Genomic DNA, 25,800 nt, shown 5'->3' with positions numbered 1-25,800 from the left:
TTTCCTGGAAGGAGGCAACTCCTATTTTAGCTCCTTTCTTTCCACATTTCTGACAAAGGCATACTCCTTATGCCTGTATAAGCTGCCTTCGTTTCTTCTTCATCTTGACTTTGTCTCTCTAATTGAGTTTGGCAGCTTCCTGTGGCTTACCTCTCTACTCGCACTGTCCTTTACAAAGAGAACAAAGTGTAGCGGCTGTAAATGACCCATCCCACTGAATCAAACATGGGAGATTAGATGTGCTGGTGACAGGCCCACACACCATTTGGAATCTGACTGGCTGTTCTACTTGTCTCCAGGGATACAGAGACACGGAGAGAGAATGTGTGGTACTTGCTGTCTGGTTGTTGCGCATTCCTGCACCTAAGTGCTAATAAAAAAGTAAGTTTGTGTGTATTTGTGTGTGTGTGTGCATTCACTTATGCCTTATGTGTACAAGAGGGGACTATTTTATTGGCTGACTAGGGCACTTCCAAGCATCCATCATTGCAAACTTGGACATGGGAAACACAAACTACCTCGCGACACAGACTTTGCACTATACATTAATATTGGTCTGGTGTGGCTCACCCCACCCCCAGAATTCTGGGATTCACAGTAGGGTTGGAGAAGAAATGTTCTGCATCTTTATATATATATAATTTTTTAATTTGTTTTATATTAAGACATATACAAATGAATGGATTCAAAGGATATATATATAACATGAAAGTATATATGCAATATTTTTTTCCTTCTGTGAGTCATCCTACTAAGTCATTACTATCATACAACGAAGATTTTAAATTGTCTTTTTTCCTATACAAATGTAGAATCTCATCCAAGCCTCTTGATACTCGTCGTCTTCTTTTCCTTGAAGCTGGATTGTTAAGTAGTCCATTTTAGCTATCTCCAATATTTTATCAACACCGTCCTTTTGTTTTGGTATCTCTTCATTCTTCCACTTACTCGCTAGTGCGATCCCGGCTGCGGTTAGAATATGGAGAATTAAATACGTATCGGTTTTTAAAAAATAATCCGGTATTATATTCAACAGAAAAAGTTCCGGTTTAAAGGGTACATGCGCTTCAATTATCTGATTTAACATAACTTATATCTCAATCCAATACTTACTTTTATCACACGTCCACCAAACATGAAAATTTGAACCCACTTTCTCTTTACACTTCCAACACTTATTAGATAGGTTAGGATACATTCTAGCAAGCTTGTCTGGCGGTAAATGCCACTTGTTCTGCATCTTTAGCAGAGACTTAATGGGATGTTATTCACAAGATTATGTTGTTTACCCCCATGCCATGAAAAGACTCAACTGCCCCTTCCCACATGTTAAGCCTTTATTAAAGGGGAAATACATTTTTGGCATTGTGTTGTGTTCTTTCCTAGATCCTTCATAGAACTACTGATCCTCAAGACAGGGAATAAGTATTAAATCAGCTTTAGTCTGTTGTGTTTTATTTATTTTTGCTCTCAAGTGGCAGCCAAGTTATGGTGACTCCATACAGTTTTCAAGGCAAAAGACACTCACAGGTGGTTTGCCCTTGCCTGTTTCTGCACAGCAACCCTGGACTTCCTTGGGGGTCTCCCATCCAAGTACTAACCATGGCCAACCCTGCTTATCTTCCAAGATCTGGCAAGATCAGGCTAGCTTGAACTATGCAGATTAGGGCACTCTGTTGTCTAGGTATGCCTAATATAAAGACAAAGCAGTTATCCCAGTTGTTACACTGGATTCCAGCACAGTCTTATTTTGCCTTCCTTCCTTCCTTCTCTGAGGAATTACATTGGCCATTCCACTCTAAAATACCTTCCTCATTTTGCTGGTCACATTCGCAGAACAATTGATGGCAACTTCTCCAAAATCACATAAATATAGTTAGCAGAATAGTTTCAGTGGAAATTATCATTAGTGCAGTTCTTACCCCACTAGTCATATGAGAATGTTCTTGCAGTTGAAACAGGTTTGGGAAGAGTTCCTCTTGGATATTGAACTCCCAGATACTCCACAATCTGTATAGGATTCTGCTTTGCCTGCTCTCACATGAGGCTGTCTAAGACTGAATCAAACTATTGGTGAATTTAGCATAGAATTGTTTACTCTCAGGCCACTCCAAATGGAGTTTTTTTCTTAGCTTTCTTACTATGGTGTGATTTCAGGGCACATCCACAAGATGACGTTCTCTATCCATCCAGTTTCTCTGTGTGTGTCCCCCCCACCCCTTTGCTGCAGTCATTCCAAAACCTGGTTTGGTGCAATCTTTTTACAAAAGGTCATAGTCAAAGTCCCTTTGCATGCTGTATGGAAGAGTAGCTGTGAGTTTTTGCCCACATCAGTGCCCCTTTCCTTGCCTGTCTGCCACCCCCTTCATATACCATTGGAGGGCTGGGGGGGGCTTTAAAAATCAGTAATTGACACATTAGCAATTAATGATTTATTATAAAACTTGAAAAAGCCTTCCTGTGGTGCAGGCAAAGGAGGTGGTGGCCACAGGAGATTGAGGAAAGCAAAGAGCAAGGAAAACTGTTGTGTGGATGCTTCATTGCCACTGTAAATGCTTTTGTATTTGCATAGGAAGGAACATGGAAAATCATCAGTCTGTGGAAGCACTTTGCTATGGCTATCTAAGGTTTCAGGCAAACGTTTGTCCCTAGCCCTACTACTGAGATTCTTCCATGATGGAAGTTGCTGGCAGTCTCTGGGACTTTGTGTTTGCACATCATGTTCATGTCCCATCCTTCAGTGTCTCTAAAGTAGAAGCATCTGAGTAATGGCATTTCCCTATGACATTACAGACAGTTTACCATGCAACAGCTAATACTTAGGTACAGATGCCCAAGTACAAAATATATGTGAACTAAGGCGTGAAGGATGCCTGGTAAAACAATCCACATGCAAGAACCAGACACAGAGGACCAGCAAGAGGATTTTGTGCTGGTACAGAAGTACCAGTCCATAAACTATACTCTTTAAAAGCATGTTAAAGTTATGTTGTATTCTTAGAACAATGGCAAAAGAGTTGGAGGCCAGTGTGGTGTTGTAGTTAAGAGTGGTAGATTCTAGTCTGGAGAACCAGGTTTGATCCCCCCCCTCCACATGACACCTGCTGGGTGACCTTGGGTCAGTCACAGTTCTCTCAGAACTCTCTCAGCCCCACCTACCTCACAAGGTGCTTGTTGTGGGGAGAGGAAGGGAAGGCAATTGGAAGCCGCTTCGAGAATCATTAGGGCAGAGAAAAGCAGGTATAAAAACCTACTCTTCTTCATGTGGAGTTTTTCAAAAGAGAAATGCCCTGGCTCGGGGTGTGAATGGAAGTTCTGCCTGCAGCCCTCAATTTTAATTCTAAAGTATTTGGAGAAAGGCTGCAATTGCTCAGTGATGAGGGAAGGCACTTATACTTCACTAGGAATAAGGCCCATTGTGGAAATAAATGCAATGAGCTCTAGAACGAGGTTTTGGGCTGATGCCCCAGCCTTGGGTACTGAGTGTCAATTTCCTGTGGCGACCTCAGCAGGGTATAATGACACAGAGTCCACCATTTTCTCCAAGGGAACTGATCTCTGCCATCTGAAGAGCACTTGTCATTCTGAGTGATCGCCGGCCCCCACCTGGAGATTGGCAACAATGGTTCCCCAGGAGGAAATGGCTGGTTTGGAGGGTGGAGTCTATGGCATTGTTTCTAAGGTCCCACCCCTCCTCAAACCCCACCCTCTCCAGGCTCCAGACCTCAAATCTCCAGGAATTTCCCAACCTGAAGGTGGCAACCTTTATCTGCCCCTTTGACTTCAGCTTTCCATCTCCTCTCCCTCCCTGTAGCCTCTACCTAGGAAAAGTACAGTCTTTCTCTGCAGTGGGGACGAAAGCCGCTCACATCATTCTCCTCTCCCCCTTTTGATCTGCACAACAACCCTATGAGGTATGTTCGGCTGAAAGTCTGTGAGTAGTCTGGAATCACCAAATCAGCTTCCACAGCAAGAACCTGGGTCTGGCAGACCCTGCTCTGAAGTGCTAACTGCTACACCACACTGGCTGTCCTAGTTGAGAGCCAGTTTGGTGTAGTGGTTAGGAGCATAGACTCTAATTTGGGAGATCCAGGTTTGATTCCACACTCCTCCACAGGCAGCTGCTTTTGTGACCTTGGGTCAGTCAGAAGTTCTTTCAGAGCTGTTCTCTCAAGGGCAGTTCTTGAGAGAGCTCTCTCAGCTCCACCTACCTCACAGGGAATCTGTTGTGGGGAGGGGAAGGGAAAGGGATTGTAAACTGCTCTGAGATTCCTTCGGGTAGTGAAGGGTGGGGTATAAATCCAGTATCTCCTCCTTCTTCTAGAGGGGCTGCTGCTGGTAAACAGGAGCAAGCAACCAGGCCTAGTTGTCATGCCAGTCAGGTGTCATCAAGTCACCCAGAGGGCACTGCCAGGCCTAGGTTAGCGAACTTCCAGGTGGAGCCTGAAGATCGCCTGGTATCACAACTGAACTCCAGACAACAGATATCTCTCTCCCCCTGGAGAAAATAACTGCTTTGGAGGGTGGACTCTATGGCATTCTATTCAGCTGAGGACTCTCCCCTCCCCGAACTCTAGCATCCGTAGACTCCACCACAAAATCTCCAGGAATGTCCCAACCTGGAGCTGGCGACCCTAGTCAAAACCGGCCCCAATGAGTTCCCCACAAAGGCCAAAGTAGGCCTGGAAAGGGTCTCCTGCCCCTGCCTTTTCACTGACAGAACCAAGCTTGGTTGCCTAGCAACAGCCACTGAGGGGAAAGTGAGCCCCACAGCGGTTTTGGCAGTTTTTTCAGACAGGGAATTGCCAAGCCGGCAGTGGGCGGGGGAGAGGAGTGGAACCAGAACCCAGCCAATGGCATGCAAGCGCACAGCACAGCCAATGGGAGAGAAGGAAAGTGCCAATACACAAGGCTTTAATATATATAGCATTATAATGTTGCTTCAGATCTCTATCTCTGTGTTTTTTAAAATAAAGGATATGGAGAAAACAAGGAAAAGATGGCACTAAGAGGGATAATTTAAAAAGGAAGGGCAGAATTACAAACACACCCATGTACCTTGAGGAGCATCCATGTCTAAGACCACTGTTTTCTCCTATAAAACATACAGAAGATGTATCCAGGAAAGGATCAAGTTGCCGCTTTCTCACACACTGAATAATGTACTTCCTTTGTTTCTTTTTTCTTTTTGGTATTTTCTTATATTTTTCCTATGTGCGTGTGTGTGTGTGCACCTGGATGTCATGTCGATCTTTGGTGACTGACTGTGTGTGCACCTGGAAGTCATGGTGACCTCTGGTGACTGACCCCTACTGAGAGCCTGGAGGATATTCAGAGAGGTGGTTGCCCCTCCTGATGCCTCTGGTATTTCAAGGAGGTTTCCCATCCAGGTACTTGCCAGCTTCTGAGATCTGACAAGATTGGGCTTGCCTGGGCTATCCAAGTCAGGGCTGAATAATGTACTTTCAATTAGGATTGCCAGGCCCTTACCAGCTGGCAGTGGGGGGCTCCAGGAGCAGGTCAGGGAAGCAGGCATGGTGTGATGATGGCACCCGGAAGTGATGTCATCACGTCGCCGACATCAGAGGGCAATACTCTAGTTTTTGGGCAACACTTTATGGTTTGAACCCAATTTTACCACAGAGATTTACCCCAAAACTAGAGTGTCACCCCCTTGACATCAGTGACGTGATGATGTCACTTCCAGGTGACATCATCACATCGCATTCAGGGGCATTTGCGGGTGGGTTTTTCCCCCACCAGCAGCAGAAAGGGCCCACAAAAGTGGGGGAACCCCTGCCCAGATCATGGCCTGGCGATCCTACTTTCAATCCACTTCCAGTGCATTTTGCAAGTGGATTTTTTGTATGAAACCAAAATTCACTTGCAAATGACTGCTGAAGTGGATTGAAAGTGTATTATTCAGCACAAAAGTCTCTCCAATGAGAGAAAGGCAATTTATACAGGCATAGCCTTCACAACAGATGCCACACTATTCTGACACAGTGAGGAGCTATCCAACAATCACTTGTCAAGGGATACTTTTGTGCACTTGTGAATATGTTAAATATAAAGTAGAAGAAAGGCATTTTAAGATTGGATGCACGTGCTAGCCAAGGAAAGTTTTACCTTTAAAAAGCTCCCCCTCGTATACATATTTAATGTCCTGTGGGAAAACATCCACAGTAGCTTCCATTTCAGGCTCATCCCTTGGGCCCTCTTCTGCTGTTACTGTGTGTTCTAAGAAGTAGCAGGTGTGCACCCAGGGTTTGTTTGGATCTTTAGTAGGGTTGCCAGCTCCGGGTTGGGAAATACATGGAGATTTTGGGGGTGGAGCCTGAGGAGGGTGGGGTTTGGGGAGAGGAGGGACTTCAATGAGTATAATGCCATAGAGTCCACCTTCCAAAGCACTCATTTTCTCCAGGTTGAACTGATCTCTGTCACTTGGAAATCACTTGTAATCCCAGGAGATCTCCAGCCACCACCTGGAGGTTGTACAAGTGTGAAATCACAGGCTAGGTTGTAAGTAAACAAAAAGCAGCCATGATATTATTATGCAATCTATTCAATAATTATTATTAAGCATTTATATTATGGTACAAATTACAGAACACATTCCAATATACAAATATTTGAAGTGTCCTTGTAAACCAAACTGTCCCTGCTCAAAAGACCTCTGTATACTAAAATTTAATGGCTTTACACAGTCCTTTGACAGAGATGTAAATTATTCCAAATATGTGACCAACTGGCATGGCTCCGACAGACCAGCTCCACACCCATGTTCAGTCCTTTATCAAGGTACCGTGGCAGTCACTATAAACCATATAAACATATAACAATGTTTCAGAACATTCTTGGGAACTACACATCACAGCACATAATCCAATTTCATACTCACAAAAAGTTTTTTCTCTGCTTGTTTAGTCTGTTTAAAGGAGTGTTTTACACTGCAGACCCTGAAATCTATGTTTACATTCCATTTAATACAGTGTTAGTGCTTAGATCTCTCTGCTGGTTTCTCGTCTAATCTAATCTAGGACACTACTAATTGGTTACATGTTGCAACGTATATCCCAATGATTGTTAAAGAGCCTGAAAAATATCTTGAGCACCTTGCTAAATTTAAAATACAATTGTAAATTTTTTGTTCTGCCCTGTCTTTAAGAGAATATTTGTCTTCAAAAATATTTATTTTTAAATCATTTTTATAAAAAACAACTTAAATCTAAGGAAAAATTTAATCTGTGGGGCTGTAGGGTGTTTAAACGAAATATCCACTTACACTCTAATTGTAGTAGCATTTTTGTACATTTATATTTCTAGTCTCCTTGACTGTAGCACTAAAAATTTAAAATCACTATCACCATGTTGTTCTGTTAGAAAATGTTGGGTCAATGGGGCTTCCTAGATTTTGTTCCTCAATCATTAGATGTGTTCTAAAATATGGACTCTGACTTGTCTTGTGATGTTGCCCACATACATTTTGGAACAACCACACAAATAAGGTATATCACATTCACTGTTTTTGCAAGTAGAGAAATGTGACAATACAATTTTATGATTACCAGAAAGTAAAAATTCTGAACCCTCCCAAGCCATCAGGCAACATTTACATTGTCCACATTAAAGGTGTCCTGCTACTGGCAAATCCCTGCACTCTGTGTCGATGAATTCTGATCTAATAATTTGGTCCCTAATGCTTTTGGTCCTTTTGTATGATAGCTGTTAGAATCCACAGAAAAGACACTGATAAAAATACCTACATTTTGATTCTTTCTACCCAGTGCATTTGAGGCATAACATTCCTTATACCCAATTTTTACAGATTAAATGAAATGCAACTTTGGAACAAGATTATAGTAGGGAATGTAAGTATATGCAGAATAAATTCAAACACAGGGGTTATCCTGAACTAGAGAGAAAGCCCAAAAATTACCTAGGGCCAATCTCCTCTCTGATAGATCAAAACAACACACAACTAAAATACAATGGGCCATTGATTACACTGCTTTGGCTATACCTATCCAAAAAATTATCAAAAAATATTCGCCACTTATAGAGAACCTGCCAAATTGTTAAAATCTGCCATGGATAGGGTACAGAAGGAGGGAAATATAAGTGAATGAGGGATTTACTTGAGGCTGACTGCTTTTCTGTGGGATCAAAGGAGACTTCTACCTCTGAGCTGTTATGCCTTGTGATATGTGGTGGTTCAGTTTGTTTTGCAAGAAGCCTTTGCAATCAGTAACTTTTACAACAAGCCTGTGTTTAATTCTCCTATTGCAGGAGGAAGACCAAGAATCAGAAACTGAGAAACTAGTCGTAAGGGAACCTGAGTCTGAAAATGGTAAGTTTTGGGCTGTATCATGATTGGTGGCAGAAATGTGAGTGATGGAAGCCTTTACCAATGATGCAACAAATATCTTTCATAAATGCAGTTAATGCAAAGAGCCATTTAAAAATCAAATGCACATTGATTTGCAGCTGCAGGAAATGCAGGGACCTATTGTGAAAACAGCCTTAGTGTTGAACTATTTTATGGTGGGGGGATTTCTATCCCACACTCCCCTGCTAGTGGGCTCAGGGCAAGTCGCAACAAGTGGGTATACCGTTAAAATATACAATACATACAATTTAAAAACTATAAAACCTGTAATACAGTACATGATGGCGAGCGAGCTCCATGGTGTATGCAGTATATGTGCCCAAGGAAGTGAAATGTAACGGAAGTACTTTTAAAAAGAGTTTACATGACTTTTGGTATAAGGACATAGTCAGTTAGGGTTGCCAACTCCAGCTGGAGAAATAAATGGAGATTTGGGTTGGCACCTAGGGAGGGTGGAGTTTGGGGAGAAGAGGGAGTTCAGTGGGGATGTGATGCCATCGAGTCTACCTTCCAAAGCTGCCATTACTTCCAGGGGAACTGTTTTCTGTCATCTGGAGATCAGTTGTAGTTAGTTAGTTTACCTTTATCAGCATTATAAAAGGGAGAACATTAAACAAATATATTTTATTTATTTATTTATTTATATTTATACCTTCGGCTTATATACCGCCCTGACCCCGAAGGGTCTCTGGGTGGTTTACATAGTGGTTCTAACCAACCAATTAACCTAACTAGGGCCACATTGTCAACAGGGTGGTGACTGCCTACCAGCACCCCAGGCTAGTTGTCATCTGGCTTCCTTCCGCGGCTTCAGATATTGGCATCCTGGTGCCCTTTCTGGAGCCGATCTTTCCCGAGCAGCTTCCTCCGGCAGGTCTCATCTTGGCACGTGGCTCTGTGTTGGCTGCAGTTCCGGCTACTGTCCACAGGTGGCTCCGCCGCGCTGTGCCGCACGTCACCCCGCTCTCCAAGGCTCCACTTCTCCGGGCTCTGCCTCCGACATTGCTCCACCGGGTCGCCAGGAACTGCTCCGCCGCCATTGTTGCCACTGCCGCCGAACCCTCTACCTCACAAGGAGGAGGGGTGCCCCCTGCCACCTAGGGCAGGTACCCACTTTATCTACTTGCATTTATGATGCTTTCGAACCGCTGGGTGGACAGGAGCTGGGACGTGGGCCGGGAGCTCACCCCGACCGCGGTGGGTTTCGAACAGCCGTAATGGCTGTTCATTGATGTTACTTTGCAGGTGTTCTTACTGCCTGTGCCACCGCTCCCCTAAAAGAACTAAACATAAAATGAATCACAAATTGAAATGTCCCAAAGTTACAGTATAAGAACAGTAACATATAAAAACTTTGCCACTGAATCAGTTATATTGTCATCATTGTTGTTAGCAGAAACAACAATTTATATGTATCAGGACCATAATGCTGAATAAAATTGGAGATAAAATACTATGTCTAATATTATTATAATAAGGACACTCTAACAACACATGAGGCACTGTTTCAATAGTTCCATTTAAACAAGAGCAATGTTTGTTAATAAGGGGTATACTCTGAAATCTTCTGGTTAAAATCGCTGAAGGTAAAACCTAGCAAGAGAAAAAAATCTACAAATTTTTGGAGTCTGTAATTGTTAAAAATAACTAGGGAGAAGTCCTACAGTGGGAAGTATCCCATGGCCAAGGGGAGAGTAGATCTTGTTGACTGCATTGTACAGATTAGCTAGCTCTACCTCCAGTACTCTGTTCATTTTCCGATTCTGAAAGTAGAAGGAAAGATTTGAGGGGATATTCAAAGTTCCCAGTTTACTCTATATGGTAGCTAGGCAAGGTGAAAACTCAGATTCCATTAAAAACTGGTAATTGTAACTGGAAGGATCAGGGTTATAATGCAGCTGAAGCCAATAGTTAAAGGTCATAAGCCATGCCCTAATAGTCATCAGGGGCCATTTCGTAGAAAAAGAGGTGCAGGAGCTCATTAGCAAAACTTATTTGCATATGCCACACCCCCTGACATCACCGGAAGTGGCAGAACTCCAACTCGTTTGAATAGAGTAGGATTACAGTGTTAGATTTAGAAGCTTAACATTCAAACCCTGCAGCAGCTCTACCTGTATGCAGGTCAACTGTAAATGAGCAAGAGATGCATTTAAGATCATTTAAACAGACTTCAACACACATATCTCACTGGTACAATATATCTGAATTATCTAATAGCAACTTCTCCATAAAATATGCCTAAATCAAGCATTTCTGAGCCCAACATGACAACTGACAAAGGCTGCTTAAAGTTGTACTGTTCCCCTCCCCCTCCCATTAAATCACAACCCCTTAAAGCAATGAATCCCTTCAGCTTACCAGACCTCTTTCTACAGCCACAAAAGGCCATAACTAACCCCTAAATGGATGCAGGGGTCATTTCGTAGAAAAAGAGCTAGGGGGACTCATTAGCATAACTCATTAGCATATGCCACACCCCCTGACATCACCGGAAGTGTGTCCTCCCCACAGCCGGCGGCAACCTCCAGCGGGCACCAGCAGGGAGCTCCAGGCCCCGCCCTCCTGCACCTCACCCGGGGGGATGGCGTCCCCCCGTGTCCCCCCCAAATGACCCCTGAATGGATGGAATGGGTACAGAACTCAGCAAGAAAAAGAGGCAGAAGGATGCAGAAGCCAAGCTTTTGGCAATGCAAGCTCTGCAAGAACACCTGATTTAACAAGGCTGTTCTTGTAAGTGAAGTATTGATCACTCACACATCCCACTGATTCCTATTAAGAACACAAGAGAAGCCAATGTTGGATCAGGCCAATGGCCCATCCAGCCCAACACTCTGTCACACAGTGGCCAAAAATACCAGGTGCCATCAGGAGGTCCAGCAGTGGGGCCAGGACACTAGAAGCCCACCCACTGTTGCCCCCCCCCCAAAGCACCAAGAATACAGTGCAAAAATACAGTACATCTGGAAGCAAAGATATCCTTTTCTGATGGTACAGTCTTTTGTGTGTTTTCAAGGCAGGAGACATTCAGGAGTGGTTTGCCATTGCCCCAATCCAAATACCAGCCAAGGCCAGCCCTGCTCAGCCTCCAAGATCGTATGAGATTGGGCAAGCGTGGGCTATCTAGGTCAGGACCTTTTTGAAAACCTCTCTTGTTATTTCACACTCAATAAAGTGTTTTAACTACCCAGGCTTCCTTGGGATTTCCAGGAATGAACCAGTTGGTTCTATCTTTATTACAGCCCACAAGCAATACAGTAATTCTTTGGTCAACCCCAGCCAGTGAGTTCTTTGCTCAGAAAATGCCTTTTTAAAATCAGCCCAAACAGGTTCCAATTAACTCAGATGTGCTTGAAGATAAAAACTACAATGAAGTAACACCTGAACCAGTGATTCCGTCAAGTTATCACAGCAGGAATGAACCAATTGTTCAGCCTTTTGAATGCCTCTCACATGCATTTACCCAGCATCTGCCATAAATGATGGTAAATCAGTTCCATTCTAAATCCTGCACTTTATTATAGTCAGTAAGATTGGCTCACAGTACAAAGCAAAGTTAAAATCCACCGATGGCAACCAACTCCCTCAAACTGTACCTAATTTTAGAGTTAAGACTGTGGCCTTTGGGGTTTTGGATAACAAGAAGTCTCTCTGGCTGTTAAGAGCTCTATTAACAATTCTGAATATTTGGCCTTGGGAAAGGTTTGGAGAGGACACAATCCATCCATGGAGATGAAGCTGAGGATCTGGTCATTACCTATACGGGGGTCCTCCTGGGACCGCCATCCACCCTGTGTGCCCACATCAGAAGGCCAAGCAGATATGAAATAAATGAAAGATATCTGACTGGTCAAATGAGATCACTACAGCCCCGACTGTTACAGCTTAAGGATTCTTTCCCCAAAACACACACAACTCACAGCGACGGTTTCTTTAATGGGAACTGTGCTTCTCATCCGCACACCTCAGCAGTTGTTAAAAAAAAAAAAGAAAGTAAAAGAACAGAAACTCGCAGTTGCTGCAGTGTGCCTAATGTATAACCGTTTCCTAGCCTTGACTGTGCAGAAAACTAGCTACACGCAAATTCACTCTGCACATGCTCGGACACGCTCATCCCTTACTTGCACTCACACTCCCTCGCCTGTTTTAATTGCACTTTACCCGGGAATAAAAACTCCAGGAGTCGACCTGGGTGAAAGACCCTCTGATTCCCGGCGTGGGGGCTTGGTTCCCAGCAGCAACCATGTGCCAGATCAGGGGGCCCTGGCTTGCAAGGCAGGCTCTGACCATGGCTTGGGACCCCCAGTGTCCTGGAAGCACCGGCGCCATGCAGCCCCCCCTCTGGGAGCGTGCACGAAGCAGGTCGCTCGGGCCAAGGGGAGGAGAGGCAGGCAGGCAGGCAGGCAGCTGTGGGTGGCTGCAACAGAGGGAGCCCCTATTCCCAGCGGCCAGCTTTCCCAGGCTGCCTCCTCCTCCATGCGTGCCGCAGCAGGCGGTTTCCAGACGAAGCATGTTGGAATGTTCAGGGGAGTCCATGACCAAAAATAGAATTATATATACCAAAGGATTCAGGGCCACCCAATGAAGTTGATGGCAGAAGATTCAGTCAAAGAAAGTACTCCTTTACACAATGCAAGCTAACTTATGAAATTCACTGTGAGGAGATGGCTTTTAAAGGGTACCAGTCAAATTGAGGGTAGATCTATCAACAGCCTTGATGGCAGCCCTGGAGCCAGGATTTTTTTGGGGGGGAGCACCAATTAAATTAAATTAAAGTTTTAAAAGCCATCCTAAAGGAGCAAAGGGTAAGTCCATTCATGATTCTCTTTGAACAAGGTGAAATCCTAGCTGAAATCCCGCCCATTCCCTTCTCCTTCATCTCTGTAAACCTGTCTCCAGGAGACCTCCCCCCCCATCCTTCCTCTTGGTAGGAAGAGACCCTTTATTGTCGGGACACTGCAGCAACCTTAACAGCCATCTCCTACGAATGTGCCGCTAACCAACTAATCGAGGTACTCCCAGACCCTTTGCATGCCCTTTCACCACTTTTGGAGAATCAGCCAGAGCAAAATGGGAGAGCTTCAGATTCTGGTTTCTTTTCCTCTCTGGTGGGTGGAGCACTGGAGCAGGAGGCACAGCTTGGCTTTTTGCAGCATGGGATGGACTGCAGGCTGTTGCTTACTGAGGTGAGCTCACCTCATCATGGGGCGATCCTTAGCCCTCCTTCCTGGGCTACCAGTTCCTGCTGGGGTGGCTATTAATCATGGTTATTAGTCACAGGTGCTTAAGGCCTGCGTGGTGTGGCACAGCTGAATAAATAATGCTGACATTCAGAATTAAAGGGGGAGCACAGGTGGGGGCGCTGCCCTGCTTGATGGCAAATTTAACCTCTAGGCTCAGAGGCACACCAGTTATTAGGGAGCAGCAACTGGGGTGAAATGTTGCCTTATCATGTTTGTGGAGGCATCTAGTTGACCGTTGTAGGAAACAGGATGCTGGACTAGATGGCCTCACTCTATGTTCTAAGATTAGGAAGAAATCTCTTTTCATATGATGTTATTTATTTGGTTGGTTATTAGATCCTTTCCCTGAATTATTTCTACATTCAAATTTTTCCAAGTCCTAACTTAAAAATGGCCCTTCTAAAATATGCATAGTCTTAAATATGTACTAGGAATATCTAATGAAAGAGTCCAGTAGCTTTAATTCCATTGACTTTTGAAATCTAATTCAGACAAACTTCCACCATTTCTCTAAGCAGGCCTTTCTCTGATGGATTCCTATTTTTGGCCAACCAAGCAATTCTGGAAAAGTTGAAACCACTCCCAAAATATGAAGCTTACCCCTTTCTCTTCGCATAATGTACAAGGAGATTGTGAGAACCATTGTAGAGCAACTGGAAAATTCCCCAGTGGCAAACCTCTGTTGTATTGCTACAACTACATTAAATGAACACCAGAAGCCCTGCTAAGGGATTAGTAATGTCATAAATGTCATAAAAACACTTAAAGGGGATTTTTGTTTTGGTGCACCGCCCCCCCGCCCCCCAGCGTTATGATCAATGTTCCCTCTAAGCTGTGGAGTCTTGTGAGCAAACGTTCTACTCTGTGAGCTTCTGGCATTAAACTTGTGAGTGAGCCGTTTGGCTGCTGCATAAATGAGTTTGCTCCAGAGCCATCCTTCCTGAGCTAAGAGGAAAATGTGTGAGCTGGAGGCTAAGAAATTGTGAGCTAGCTCACACTAACTCAGCTTAGAGGGAACACTGATTATGATGCAACTGAAGGGACTGATAAAGCACTGTAGTGTTTAAGATCAGAATTTTGATATATTTTATGCTCAGGCCTCTCCCCTGACCCAGTAAAGATGAGAGTCCAGTGAGCTGTTGCTTTCCATTTCTTTCTTCCTAACAGAGATGCAGACAGGCAGAGGGAGGAGGAAGAATGCAGTGGGCCAAGCATTCTTCTCTGTGTCCATCAGAACCCTGCTTGCTGTGTGTGAGCTGGAGAGCCTGAGTTGAATCCTAGGCTCTGTTGAAGGACTAGGGCAAAGAAGCTGTCACTTTCTATAAATATGGCTTTCAGTGAAGCAGGCCAGGGCATGGCACTTCCACATTCCTCTCAGGGGAAGGCAGAGAATTAACTGCATGCCTCAAAGCAGGCTGCTTACGTCCTTCTATTGAGCTGTTAATTCTTTCAGTTGCTATACATAGCAGAAGAACGAAAGGCAAGACTGCTGCTGGAATTTTTTTCTAGTGAAACCTGGCAATTCTCCATGCATTCTGTGTCAGAAGGCCTGTGTAATGGGGAGGGGAGAGAGATCCTTAGGATAAGTTAGGGTGCTGTTAAATTAACTGTACAAAGGATGGTGTCAAGCTCGGGCCTTGCTTGCCAGGTGTTTCCATATGGATTCACATGTATTTCTACAGTTCTCATGTAACCTTGCTCCTTTCCTTTCCTGTTTATCTTCTCTGCTGGGAAGGGGTGTGTGTGACTGGGTATGGCTGTCTGCTTTGCTTGGTTAGTGCTACCGTGTAACAGTTCTCACTCAGGGGCCTCCCAAGTGTGCTGTAAACATCTTGGGATGAGTGTCTAGATAATGTAACTTTTAGCTTGCAGGTGCTAGGGGCGGTCGTAGGGGCAAAGGCAGACATATGGCGGGCTGAATGAGAGAAGTGATTGGTCATTTGGCATCTGTGAGTTTTCCTGCTTTTTATTATATTGGGGGGACTGGCATCTGGAACCCAGTTCCGACACAGAAGCTGTCCATGCTTGGAACCTCTCTGTCTCCTAATAAACAAATTTTGCTGCTACAAGAGTGTTTGTGGGAGTCATTGCATCCAGGAATTGACAGATGAGAAACTGGGTGCTTGCCAAGCCTGTATGTTAATGGCCAAATGGATGGATGTCACATTCATACAGCAGCCAGACCAGCACTGCCCTTAATTCTGTAGGGCTGTGTGCAATAGCCAGGCTGTGGGTACTGTTACAGGGTTCTTACTATCATCTCATATCCCTTTTGTGATCCCAGAACAGGATTTTCACATGGTAGTCATCCCAGCTAAACTGAAAAACAGATACCAAAACTATTGTCATTTTTGTTTGGTTACATTTTATCAAACTAGAATAAGGAAATCCTGTGTAGATTTCCTAACTGATTCTAGGTATGCCAGTGACATTGCTTTACACTGCTTGAAGCATTTTCAGAGGATTTTTTAAAATTAAAAACTTAACAAAAAAGGAACATTAGGCTTACAAACAAAAGTGTATCCAAAAACACCAGCTCTAAGCATCTCATTATAATCTCAGTTTTCATTTTGTTTAAAATTAAGTTCTAGTCCTTATGGTTTCAGAGAAAATGTTGAAATACAGGGATGTGCACTTTAAAAAATATAAGTATTTTTTAATGTGGATTTCAGGAAGGATCGAAATGCTAATATGACTGGTCTAAGGACTGTAGAAATAAATTGAATTGAGTTGAATGCTAATATTCAGGTATATTTGTCCCCTGATACTGTTCTAGAATTTGGGTTCAATGGGGGGGGGGAGGATTCTGGAATTGTTTAAGTTCCATTATAACTAGGGTTGCCAAATCAGAAACTTACTGCAGCGGGGGACTCCCGGCCGGTGTCTTGAGCGCATGCGAGCGCGAGGAGCGTGCGCCGCATCCACGTCACCCGGAAGTGACGCGGGTACGCAGGGCACACTGGGGGCAAGGCCAGGACCATCCGAGGGAAAACCATAGAGTTTTCCCTCGGATGAGCGTGGCTCCGCCCCCAGCGTGCCCAGCGTACCCACGTCACTTCCGGGTGACGTGCACGTGGGGGTGGAGTTCCCCCCGGGGCCCGATCCGCCACTGGCAGGGAACGGGCCTCTGCGGCGGGGATTTCCCCGCCCCCAGGGGGGACTTGGCAAACCTAATTATAACTAAGGTGTAACTACTGTGTCTATAGGAACCTTTCTAATAACAGTTTCTTCAACTGTTTTAATTACTAGTCCAGAAAGAATTCTCTGATAAGTCCATTTGGGAGGCTGTACTTCATGATTCCAGATCCTACCCCTTCTGCTATAACAGGCCTTCCATCAGCTATACTCCGGTGTTTCTTTTCTCTCTTAATTTAGAGTTTCAAAGAATTCTCTGTATCCACTCGTGTGCATTCAGCATGCACTATCTAAAAACCATGTTGTTTTTGGTTGCACCATTTGTTAATACGAAGCATTTCTTTAGGTGTGGTTTCAAAATCTCCCTTTTTGTTTGTTTTGACGGGGCACCCTTTTGTTTGAAAGCATTACAGTCCTTTTTAATATGCCCTTCTCTTCCCCATGAGCAACAAGTTATTTTACTTTTATTATTTACATATAAAGCCATCTGGTCAGAATTCTGTTCAGCTTTTGTGCTAGGTTCAGCTTCAAGGAATCCGGCTAAATCCTCATTTAATGCAAAATGTTTCCTGATCTTACAATTTATTTCACAGGAAAAATTTATATCTTCCTCCTGGTCCCAATTACAACAGTGGTTATCAGTCTCTCATTCTCTATTACTGCTCCAACCAGTTCTAGTGAAACAAGGTCATTACTGCAATATTCGATGTGTTTTTTGCTTTCTATGGTATTTCCAGGTTTTGCACCAGATCTCTCATATATCCGAATTGCATATTAGACAGTTACATCAGTTTTAGAACTTTATTTCAGGTTCATATGCCTAAAGTAATACTTCACAACATTAGATTAAGCTGTATACTTAGATCTGTATCTAATGTTTGTTGCAATGATTAATACCTTATGGTTCTCTTTTGTATGCTTTTTGTACATGTAATCTTTACACTGTTGTATTTACTTATCTTCAATAAAAGCTATATAACCTAAAAGGGGGGGGGAGAGAGATTAGGACCTACCTAAAACAGGTGAAATGGTTCTTTAGGTACCCTGGTAGTGAGGACAGAGACTCTGTGAGGTTTTAGTCCCTTGGACAGATATAAAATCTTTGGCATTCAAGATGCTGGCATTGCACAAATACACACAGCTATTCGCTCCCCTCCATGCCTTGAAGGAAAGCATTCAATAACAGTTCAGGCATATTAAGAGGATAGGTAAGGCCAAGAAGCGGAGGCCCCCAGCAGAACCACATGGCCTTGCATTGTTAGCCAGCAAATGTGCTCTCCTAATGTGCTGTACTCTCATGCATTTATTGTGCCTGCAGCACCCCAGATTTGAAGCTTCTGTCCCTTGCAAATGGATGTCTCTGCCTGCACATCCTTATCTCTATGGAGAGCAGCTCTTTTATGATAGTTTGAATCCTGGGGGCTTTTTTCCCCCAATGAGAACTTTAGTTTGGGTAAACATTCAGCAGGAGCTTGTTCCAACTTTCAGCACCAGAGGTCCTTGCTGGATCAGCTTTAGGCCAATCCATTTCAAAATGCCTGACTTTATATGTAGTGCTGTGTCAATAACATTTATTCCTCTGTCTCACATATGTACCCCCAACCTTTTCCCAAGGAGCTCAGGCAGCATTCATATTGTTACACAATCCCCATTTCCTCAAGTGGCCAGAAATTCCAGGAAGAAGAAGAAGAGTTGGTTTTATACCCTGCCCTTCACTACCTGACAACTACATGACAACTTTTGCAGTAGCAATCTTTAAATTCTTCCATATTTTCCTGTGAAATGAGGTTTATTGTGGGATGAGGCTTTGCTGTTTATGACTCTGGCTGCAAAAACAGTAAAGACAATAAATAAATACCTGAAGGAGTCTCGGAGTGGCTTACAATCACTTTCCATTCCTCTCCCTACAACAGACACCCTGTGAGGTAGGTGGGGCTGAGAGAGCTCTTTCGAGGACTGCCCTTGAGAGAACAGCCCTGGTTGCATGTAGAGGAGTAGGGAATTTAACCTGGTTCTCCAGATTAGAGGCCGCCACTCTTAACCAGTACACTACAGCTGGCTGTCAGTGCTATCTCTGCTGTTTCCCCCTAACCCATATCAGATCATAGGGAGGGAGAGAGAGATATTCAAGGTGCTTCAGTCACAGCTCTCTCTGTCTTTTTTTCAAATTCATACCTGCTGTTTCTTTCCATACTTGTTCCTCCCTTCTGCTGACACTAACCATGATGGATATTTACTCCCTCCAGTGCCAGAGAGGCAGTATGCTTCTTTGTATCAGTTGCTGCGGAGAATGGGCAGGTGGATGGTGTTGTAGTCATCCTGCTTGTGGGCTTCCTAGAGACAGCTGGGTGGTCCCTGTGAGAAAATCAAATGCTGTGAGAATCCCTGTGAGAATTGAATGCTGGACTTGGAGGGCCTTTGATCTGTTCTACCATGGCTCTTCTTATGTTCTTATGTCCTGCATTGGGCAGGGGGTTGGGCTAGATGGTCTGCATGGCCCCTTCCAACTCTATGATTCTATATTCCTAGTACACCTTCTCCAAGACCTCATGGATATTTAACAGAGCTAACAAGTAACCATTTCCTAACACTTCATACCTACTGAGCCATTACCTAAGAAAGGAAAGATGACTCGTATAGGGGAGTTTTATAAAATTATGCATTTGTGATGTTGGATAAGGAGAACTTTCTTCCAAAATACTTACTTTACTTAATCGTATTATGATCCTACATCATAATAACATAATCAGCAACAAATAAAAGAAAATAAATACATACAGTAAAAATTCATAGCCTTGTCAAACTGATTTCCATGATATGTGCATAATTAACAATAAAACAATAAAAAAAATTAACCAGGTGCTTCCTTATTAAACTGACTGAAGTGCAGAATTTAGCCACCCTAGTAAGGGTGGTTTCTTTGGAATGGTCTGAAAGGAGAAGGGACATACGGATAATTGGATAGAATTGGGTTGAAGTATAAGGAAGGAATGTTCTTTTTTTATTGGCAAGGACAGAAATGCCAAGAACAAGGGGGTACATGAGTATCTCCCTGCCTGAAGAGCTGAAAAATAAAATGTTTTTTTGATTATAATTTTTTATTTTCTAGACTACAATCCTACAGGGTCAGGGGAAGGGAACAACCTAAAATAAAGAGTAACAAGGATCCATGTTACAATGATATAAGATTGTTGATACATCCCTATTATCTTTAAATCAAAATATGAGAGTTAATAATATGAAAGTGTCAAGCAAACAATCACAATCTCTTTGGCTATTGTGTAAATATCATTGGTTTAAAGTTATACGTTAAGAATAAACATCAGGCTATCAAAATTAAACTATTCTGCATTTCCCTCTCCTCCTATCAAAGTCTAAATTAGTTTTTAGATGCTTTAGGGGTGGTAAGCCCTAATTCTGCTTCAGGATCAAATGGTTCAGCCAAACTAATCGAGATGGGATCAAAGTCTTTCCCATCCTTCTCTTCTTCTTCTTCTTCTGCGTCTTTATTTTCCTCCACTTTCTCAGGTCCCTCTTCTGCTTTCTGTTGTTGCTTCAGGAACATTCGCTTTATTTATTTCTCGCTGAAATTTTGAGATCCTTTTGCAACGTATCCAGCCTGTTGCCAAGGTTGGTCATCTGATCTAGTAGAGGGCATAAAGTTGCAGCAATCAGTTTGGGAAAGTCTGTGGTTGCTTCGGGTCTGGTAGTCGGCGATGATGTGCTGGCCATTCCTGTTATAGGTTTTGTTTTCAGAGCCATTTTTTCTATTCGCTGGGTCATTGTTTACACAAGAGGAAAGTGCAAAAGTTCTCCGTAACTCTGATGATTTATCGCTTTCTTGCTAGTCTGCCGCACACTGCGTCATAATCCGCTTCCTTCAAGCCACCCTTTCAGCCTCCCACTTTAAATTCGATCTTTTCGGGATCGGGCATTCCCCTTCCCTTTCCACTTGTTTGTGGCTTTGGGACGGCTTTACTGCTAGTGTTTTATCAGTTGTTTGCTGGGTCATGGCTTCACTCACGTTTATACTTGCGTTTGTTGCGCTTATAGAGAAGATCATTCCTTGGAATCCTTGTGCACTCTGTTCAGTGTGCGCCCCTAGGTGCCATGCTGGCTCCATGCCGCGGGTGCCTATCAAGGCAAAAAGGTGCCTCAATCCTTTGGCTTTCACCATGGGAGAGGCACCTCTTGCGCCCCAGGCTACGACCCCCCTCCAAGGGTTCTCGGGGGTCCAAGATCAACTCAGACCCCCCCCCATTGGCACTTTTGCGGGGTGCTCACATCAGAGCTGCGATGGAGCGCACCCACCTGCGAGTTGCCAAAACCGGAAGTCATCTGAAAATAAAATGTTATAGCAGGCCAAAGTGAAGGCTGTTTGATATTTAGGGAATTGTAAGGCATAAAGGTATTCTCCTGGGACAATTGTTTTGCCATAGTTCCATGCTGCCAGATAAGTTTGAGCCCATGCTCTGTCGACATGAAGGCTCCAATAATACTAGAACTCAGGGGCACTTAATGAATTTAATGGGCAATACATTCAGGAGAGAAAAAAATGAAATACTTTTTTGCTCAATGAGTAATACCCCTCAGTAACTGTTATTGGTCCTCCCCACTGGTTTTTGGTGTGAAATTTGTTTATATATTTTATGGAATTATTTTATATACTAGGAATATGGCCCATTGTGGAAATAAATACAACTATCAACCTACCATTATTTGCCCCTGATCTCTACCATCTGGAGAGTAGTTTTAATTCTGAGTGGTCTCCAGCCCTCACCTGGAGATTGGAAGCAATGGTTCCTCAGGAGGAAAAGTACAGTCTTTCTCTGCAGTGGAGACTAAAGCAGCTTACATCATTCTCCCTTTTGATCTGCACAACAACCCTGTGAAGTAGGTCAGGCTGAAAGTCTGTGACTGGTCTGAAATCACCCACTCAACTTCCATGGCATGAACCTGGATCTAGCAGAACCTGCTCTGAAGCTCTAACTGCTACACCTAGGGTAGCCAACCTCCAAGTGGAGCCTGAAGATCACCGGGTATCACAACTGAACTCCAGACAACAGATCTCTCCCCCCTCCCCTGGAGAGAAATAACTGCTTTGGAGGGTGGGCTCTATAGCATTCTATTCAGCCGAGGCCTCTCCCCTCCCCAAACTCTGGCTTCCTTAGACTCTACCACAGAATATCCAGGAATTTTCCATCCTGGAGCTGGCAACCCTAGTCAGGACTGGCCCCAATGAGTTCCCCACAAAGGCCTGGAAAGGGCTTCCTTCTTTTGCCTTTTTACCGACAGAACCAAGCTTGGTTGCCTAGCAACAGCCACTGAGGGAAAAGTTAGTCCCACAGGAGCCAAGAAGGAGAAGTGTTTTCATTAAGAGACACAGCCATTTTGATAGTTTATTCATTGAGGGAAGAGTGCCCGGACTGGCAGTGGGCGGGGGAGAAGAGCGGACCCAGCACCCAGCCAATAGCATGTGAGTACTCTTGAGTGGCGGTTGATGGGCCAATGGATGATGGAGTGCACTACACAGCCAATGGGAGAGCTGGAAATGGCCAATACATAAGGGAATTATATATATAGGATACTTTATTTTAAATATTGTTTTAATGTTATGCTGTCCACTGCCTTGGGGACCCTATTTGGGTGAAGAAGCAGCACAGACATGTTTTAAATAAATAAAATAAATAATTAAATTGTGGGATTTGCTGCCATTGGATGAAGTGATTGTAGTTCCACTGCCAGGCAGTTACTACCAGATCTCAAACACTCCTTTGCCAACCCAGCAGGAGGTTGAGCTGGAGCCCTGACAGGCAGAGCACTTCTGACTAATTTTAACCATAATCAGGAGTCAAGTTCCTCTTGCTCCTGAACCATGATAGGCTGCCACCAGACCTGCCTCATCCAGGAATGCAAGGCCAGGCCAACTCTGCTTCTTTTAGGACTTTGAGCAGAAATCCAAACCCTCTCCAGAGTCAGGAGTTCCACACATATATTATTGGTAGGGCCAAAAAGGCAACTAGCTAAAGCCTTCTGCAAACCCCAGACAAAACACACCAAACAGATATGTAACAAAAGTTGATAGATAGGTCTATCCTGGCTACTCGCCCTGGTGACTAAAGGGAACTTCCATAGTCAGTCAGCAAATCTCTGAATATCAGTGGTAGGAACAACATCAAAGGGAAAAGCCTTGCCTTCTGTCTCCTATTTATTGGCCCTCCAGGGCAACTGGTTAGCCACTGTTTGAAACAGGATGCTGAACCAGATGGACCAGCAGAGCAGCTTGTACGTTCTTACAGCAAAGATACCTTGAGTTTCTAATACTCTTTTTCCTCAAAAGGAAATTAACTGCAGTGGCTTCTCTGAACATTCTTTTGAAAGCAAAGCAAACAAAATCCAGTTATTTAGAACATTCTGCATGTGGTGGTGCCTTAACTAACCCAAAAGCAGAGCAGCAAATACTTTTTTCTTATTTTCCTATCCTTGATGGAAGGTGAGGCCTGGTTTTCTTTTACTATATAAGTCACTGGGAATGTTCCCTCTAAGCTGTGGAGTCTTCTGAGCAAAAATTCTACTTTGTGAGCTACTGGCATTAAAGTTGTGAGCAAACAATTTGGCTACTGCATAAGTTAGTTTGCTCTGGAGCTATCCTTTCTGAGCCGGAGGCTGAAAAACTGTGAGCTAGCTCACACTAACTCAGCTTAGAGGGAACACTGACTGGGATGACTACTGATGTGTATGAATCAGTCTTCCTAGCATTTATTGTGAAACTCCAAGATCAGTGACCCATTACAGTCCCTTTTCAAGATCTCTTTTAGTGTGTGATAATTAAATGAGCTAAATTTCTGTTCATTTCCAGTTGATCAGGCATATATGCCTGCCAGGGAACAGCAGTGGTTTTTCCATGAAAGGAATTGAGACTTTACAAAACTGAATTTTTTGGTGCTCCTGAACCAAGACTTCGGTGTTTAGGGTAGTTGTGGTTTTTGGCTGTACCACAGGCAATTGGAATGTGGGAAAGAAATTAGTTTGTATGGTGCTGCTTTTCAGTGCTACAGACCAGCCATTGAAATCTAAATGAAAATGCTGACAAATTGAGGTAAAAGGGGTGGGGGATGGGACAAGAGAGTAGATTTCCTCCAGAAGAGTGTTATGGTTTGTCCACCAGTGCCCTGCTTTAGCAGCTCTTTATGGCCATCTAGCCCAGGTTATAGGTTTATATATAGTGTACAAGAGAGAGCCAGTTTGGTGTAATGTTTAAGAGAGGCAGACTCTAATCTGGAGAACCGGGTTCGATTCCCCACTCCTCCACATGAAGCCAGCTGGGTGACGTTGGGTGAGTCACAGGTCTTTCAGAGCTCTCTCAGCCCCTAAAACCAAGTAGCTTTTAATCTATCTGAGCCTAATGAAATAACAATTCCATGGTTTGTTGGAAATCAATCCTATGCTATGCATGAAAGGAGGGGGAGTGTGTAAATCCAAGGTCTTTCCAGGCTCCTTGCAATTCCTGAATGCAGCGCCTATCAGCATTTGGTACAGGTTACTTAACACTGGACCCTTCCCTTTGGGGCTCAAATTCCCCATTTAGCTGTTGGGGTCCAGAAAGCATAGATTATTGTTAGGCAACCTCCTGGTGCTTGCTTGCTTCTTGCATATTCTCCATCCAAAAGAAAAAGGCTGCTTGGAATCTTAACTGAAGTAACATAATCCCATAATGGTCTATAGTGCAGAATATATGCAAAGTGTCATTTGACCAGTCTGTGTTCTTCTAAATGAGATGCAAATTGCTGAAGGTATGTCATTATGTCGATGGCATGATATTAGGTAAAGGTTTCTCTTGCTCAAAAGCCAGTCGAATCCGACTCTAGGGATGCGGTGCTCATCTCCATTTCCGAGACAAAGAGCCAGCGCTGACTAAAGACATTTCCATGGTCATGTGGCCGGCATGACTAAACACCGAGGCACACGGAACGCTGTTACCTTCCCACCGAAGTGGTACCTATTTATCTACTTGCAATTTCTTGCTTTCGAACAGCTAGGTTGGCAGGAGCTGGGACCAGAGCTGGGAGCTCACTCCATCATGCAGCACTCAGGTCTCAAACTGCCGAACTACCAACCTTCAGGTCTGCAGTTCAGCGTCTTAACCACTTGAGCCACCGCAGCCCTGACATGATATTACCGTATACACATAGCTGCAGGCTTCTGGCTCATGATGAGGTTGCATTGTGGCTCACAGAGGTGAAAAAGATGCTTAGTTTACAACAATATATTTAGTAGGAAGGTTGCAAAGGCCCATTAATGGTAAAGTTACAATTGCAAATAAAGCTACATTCTAAGAATATACCTTTCTCCACTTCCCTCATTGGTCCTAGGAAGAACCTGTGCCCCACTGGAATTTCTAACATGAGATAGCATTGCTCCACTGGCCGTTGCTTTCAGTGCTTATTTAAACCTTGTATAGGTGCTTAAAAAAAGGAAAAAGCTGACAAGCACAGGTGCAACCCTTGCTTTGATGCCTTTTAATTGATCTCCATTGTTTACTGGGATTCTTGTAGAAAGATAACCCAGAGGAGTGTTAAAATGTAAACAAAGAGTTGCTGGATACTCTGCTTTGAATACATGAATCTCCGGACTACATGTCAGCTAGCTCAAGTGCTTTAATTAGAGAAAAAAGGCTCTAGAAAGAAAGGCAATAACTTGCTCCAAAGAAAAGTACCAAATACAGGTTATAGCTCAGGGATTCTTTTTCTTCACCTGGTAACAAGGAAAATTTAGCTCCATTCTTTTTTCTATTAACTTTTTGCTAATGGGTAGCCTTTCTGTGGCCCATGTTAGTATGCAACATTTATTCAGTGAGCATGTGATTTCCAGTTCTTCTGAACATTAGACAAATACACTCCATCTCCAATGACGTCTCTTGTGGAACTGGCCAGATATGGAACTGCAGAATCCTATCCCTGTAATCTTATGTTAGTACTGGGGTGGGGGATACGGTTGTAGATTCTTCTGTTACCTCCAATTTTTAATCTATGT

At 43.7% G+C, this 25,800-nt stretch overlaps 1 protein-coding gene across 1 annotated transcript in view; it reads left to right on the top strand.

Moving 5' to 3' along the window:
• Positions 1 to 25,800, top strand: part of MXRA7 (matrix-remodelling associated 7) — a 93,701-nt gene that overhangs the window by 23,908 nt on the left and 43,993 nt on the right. The window contains exon 2 of the mRNA XM_015420408.1: positions 8,290 to 8,350. Coding sequence (XP_015275894.1) covers positions 8,290 to 8,350 — 61 coding nt within the window. The remainder of the gene's footprint in view (positions 1 to 8,289; positions 8,351 to 25,800) is intronic.

This window comes from Gekko japonicus, unplaced genomic scaffold (assembly GCF_001447785.1).
Source record: "Gekko japonicus isolate JY-2015 unplaced genomic scaffold, Gekko_japonicus_V1.1 scaffold381, whole genome shotgun sequence".
Classification (NCBI taxonomy): domain Eukaryota; kingdom Metazoa; phylum Chordata; class Lepidosauria; order Squamata; family Gekkonidae; genus Gekko; species Gekko japonicus.
The sequence above is the reverse complement of the archived record's forward strand: the minus strand, read 5'-3'. Positions and strand labels throughout refer to the sequence as shown.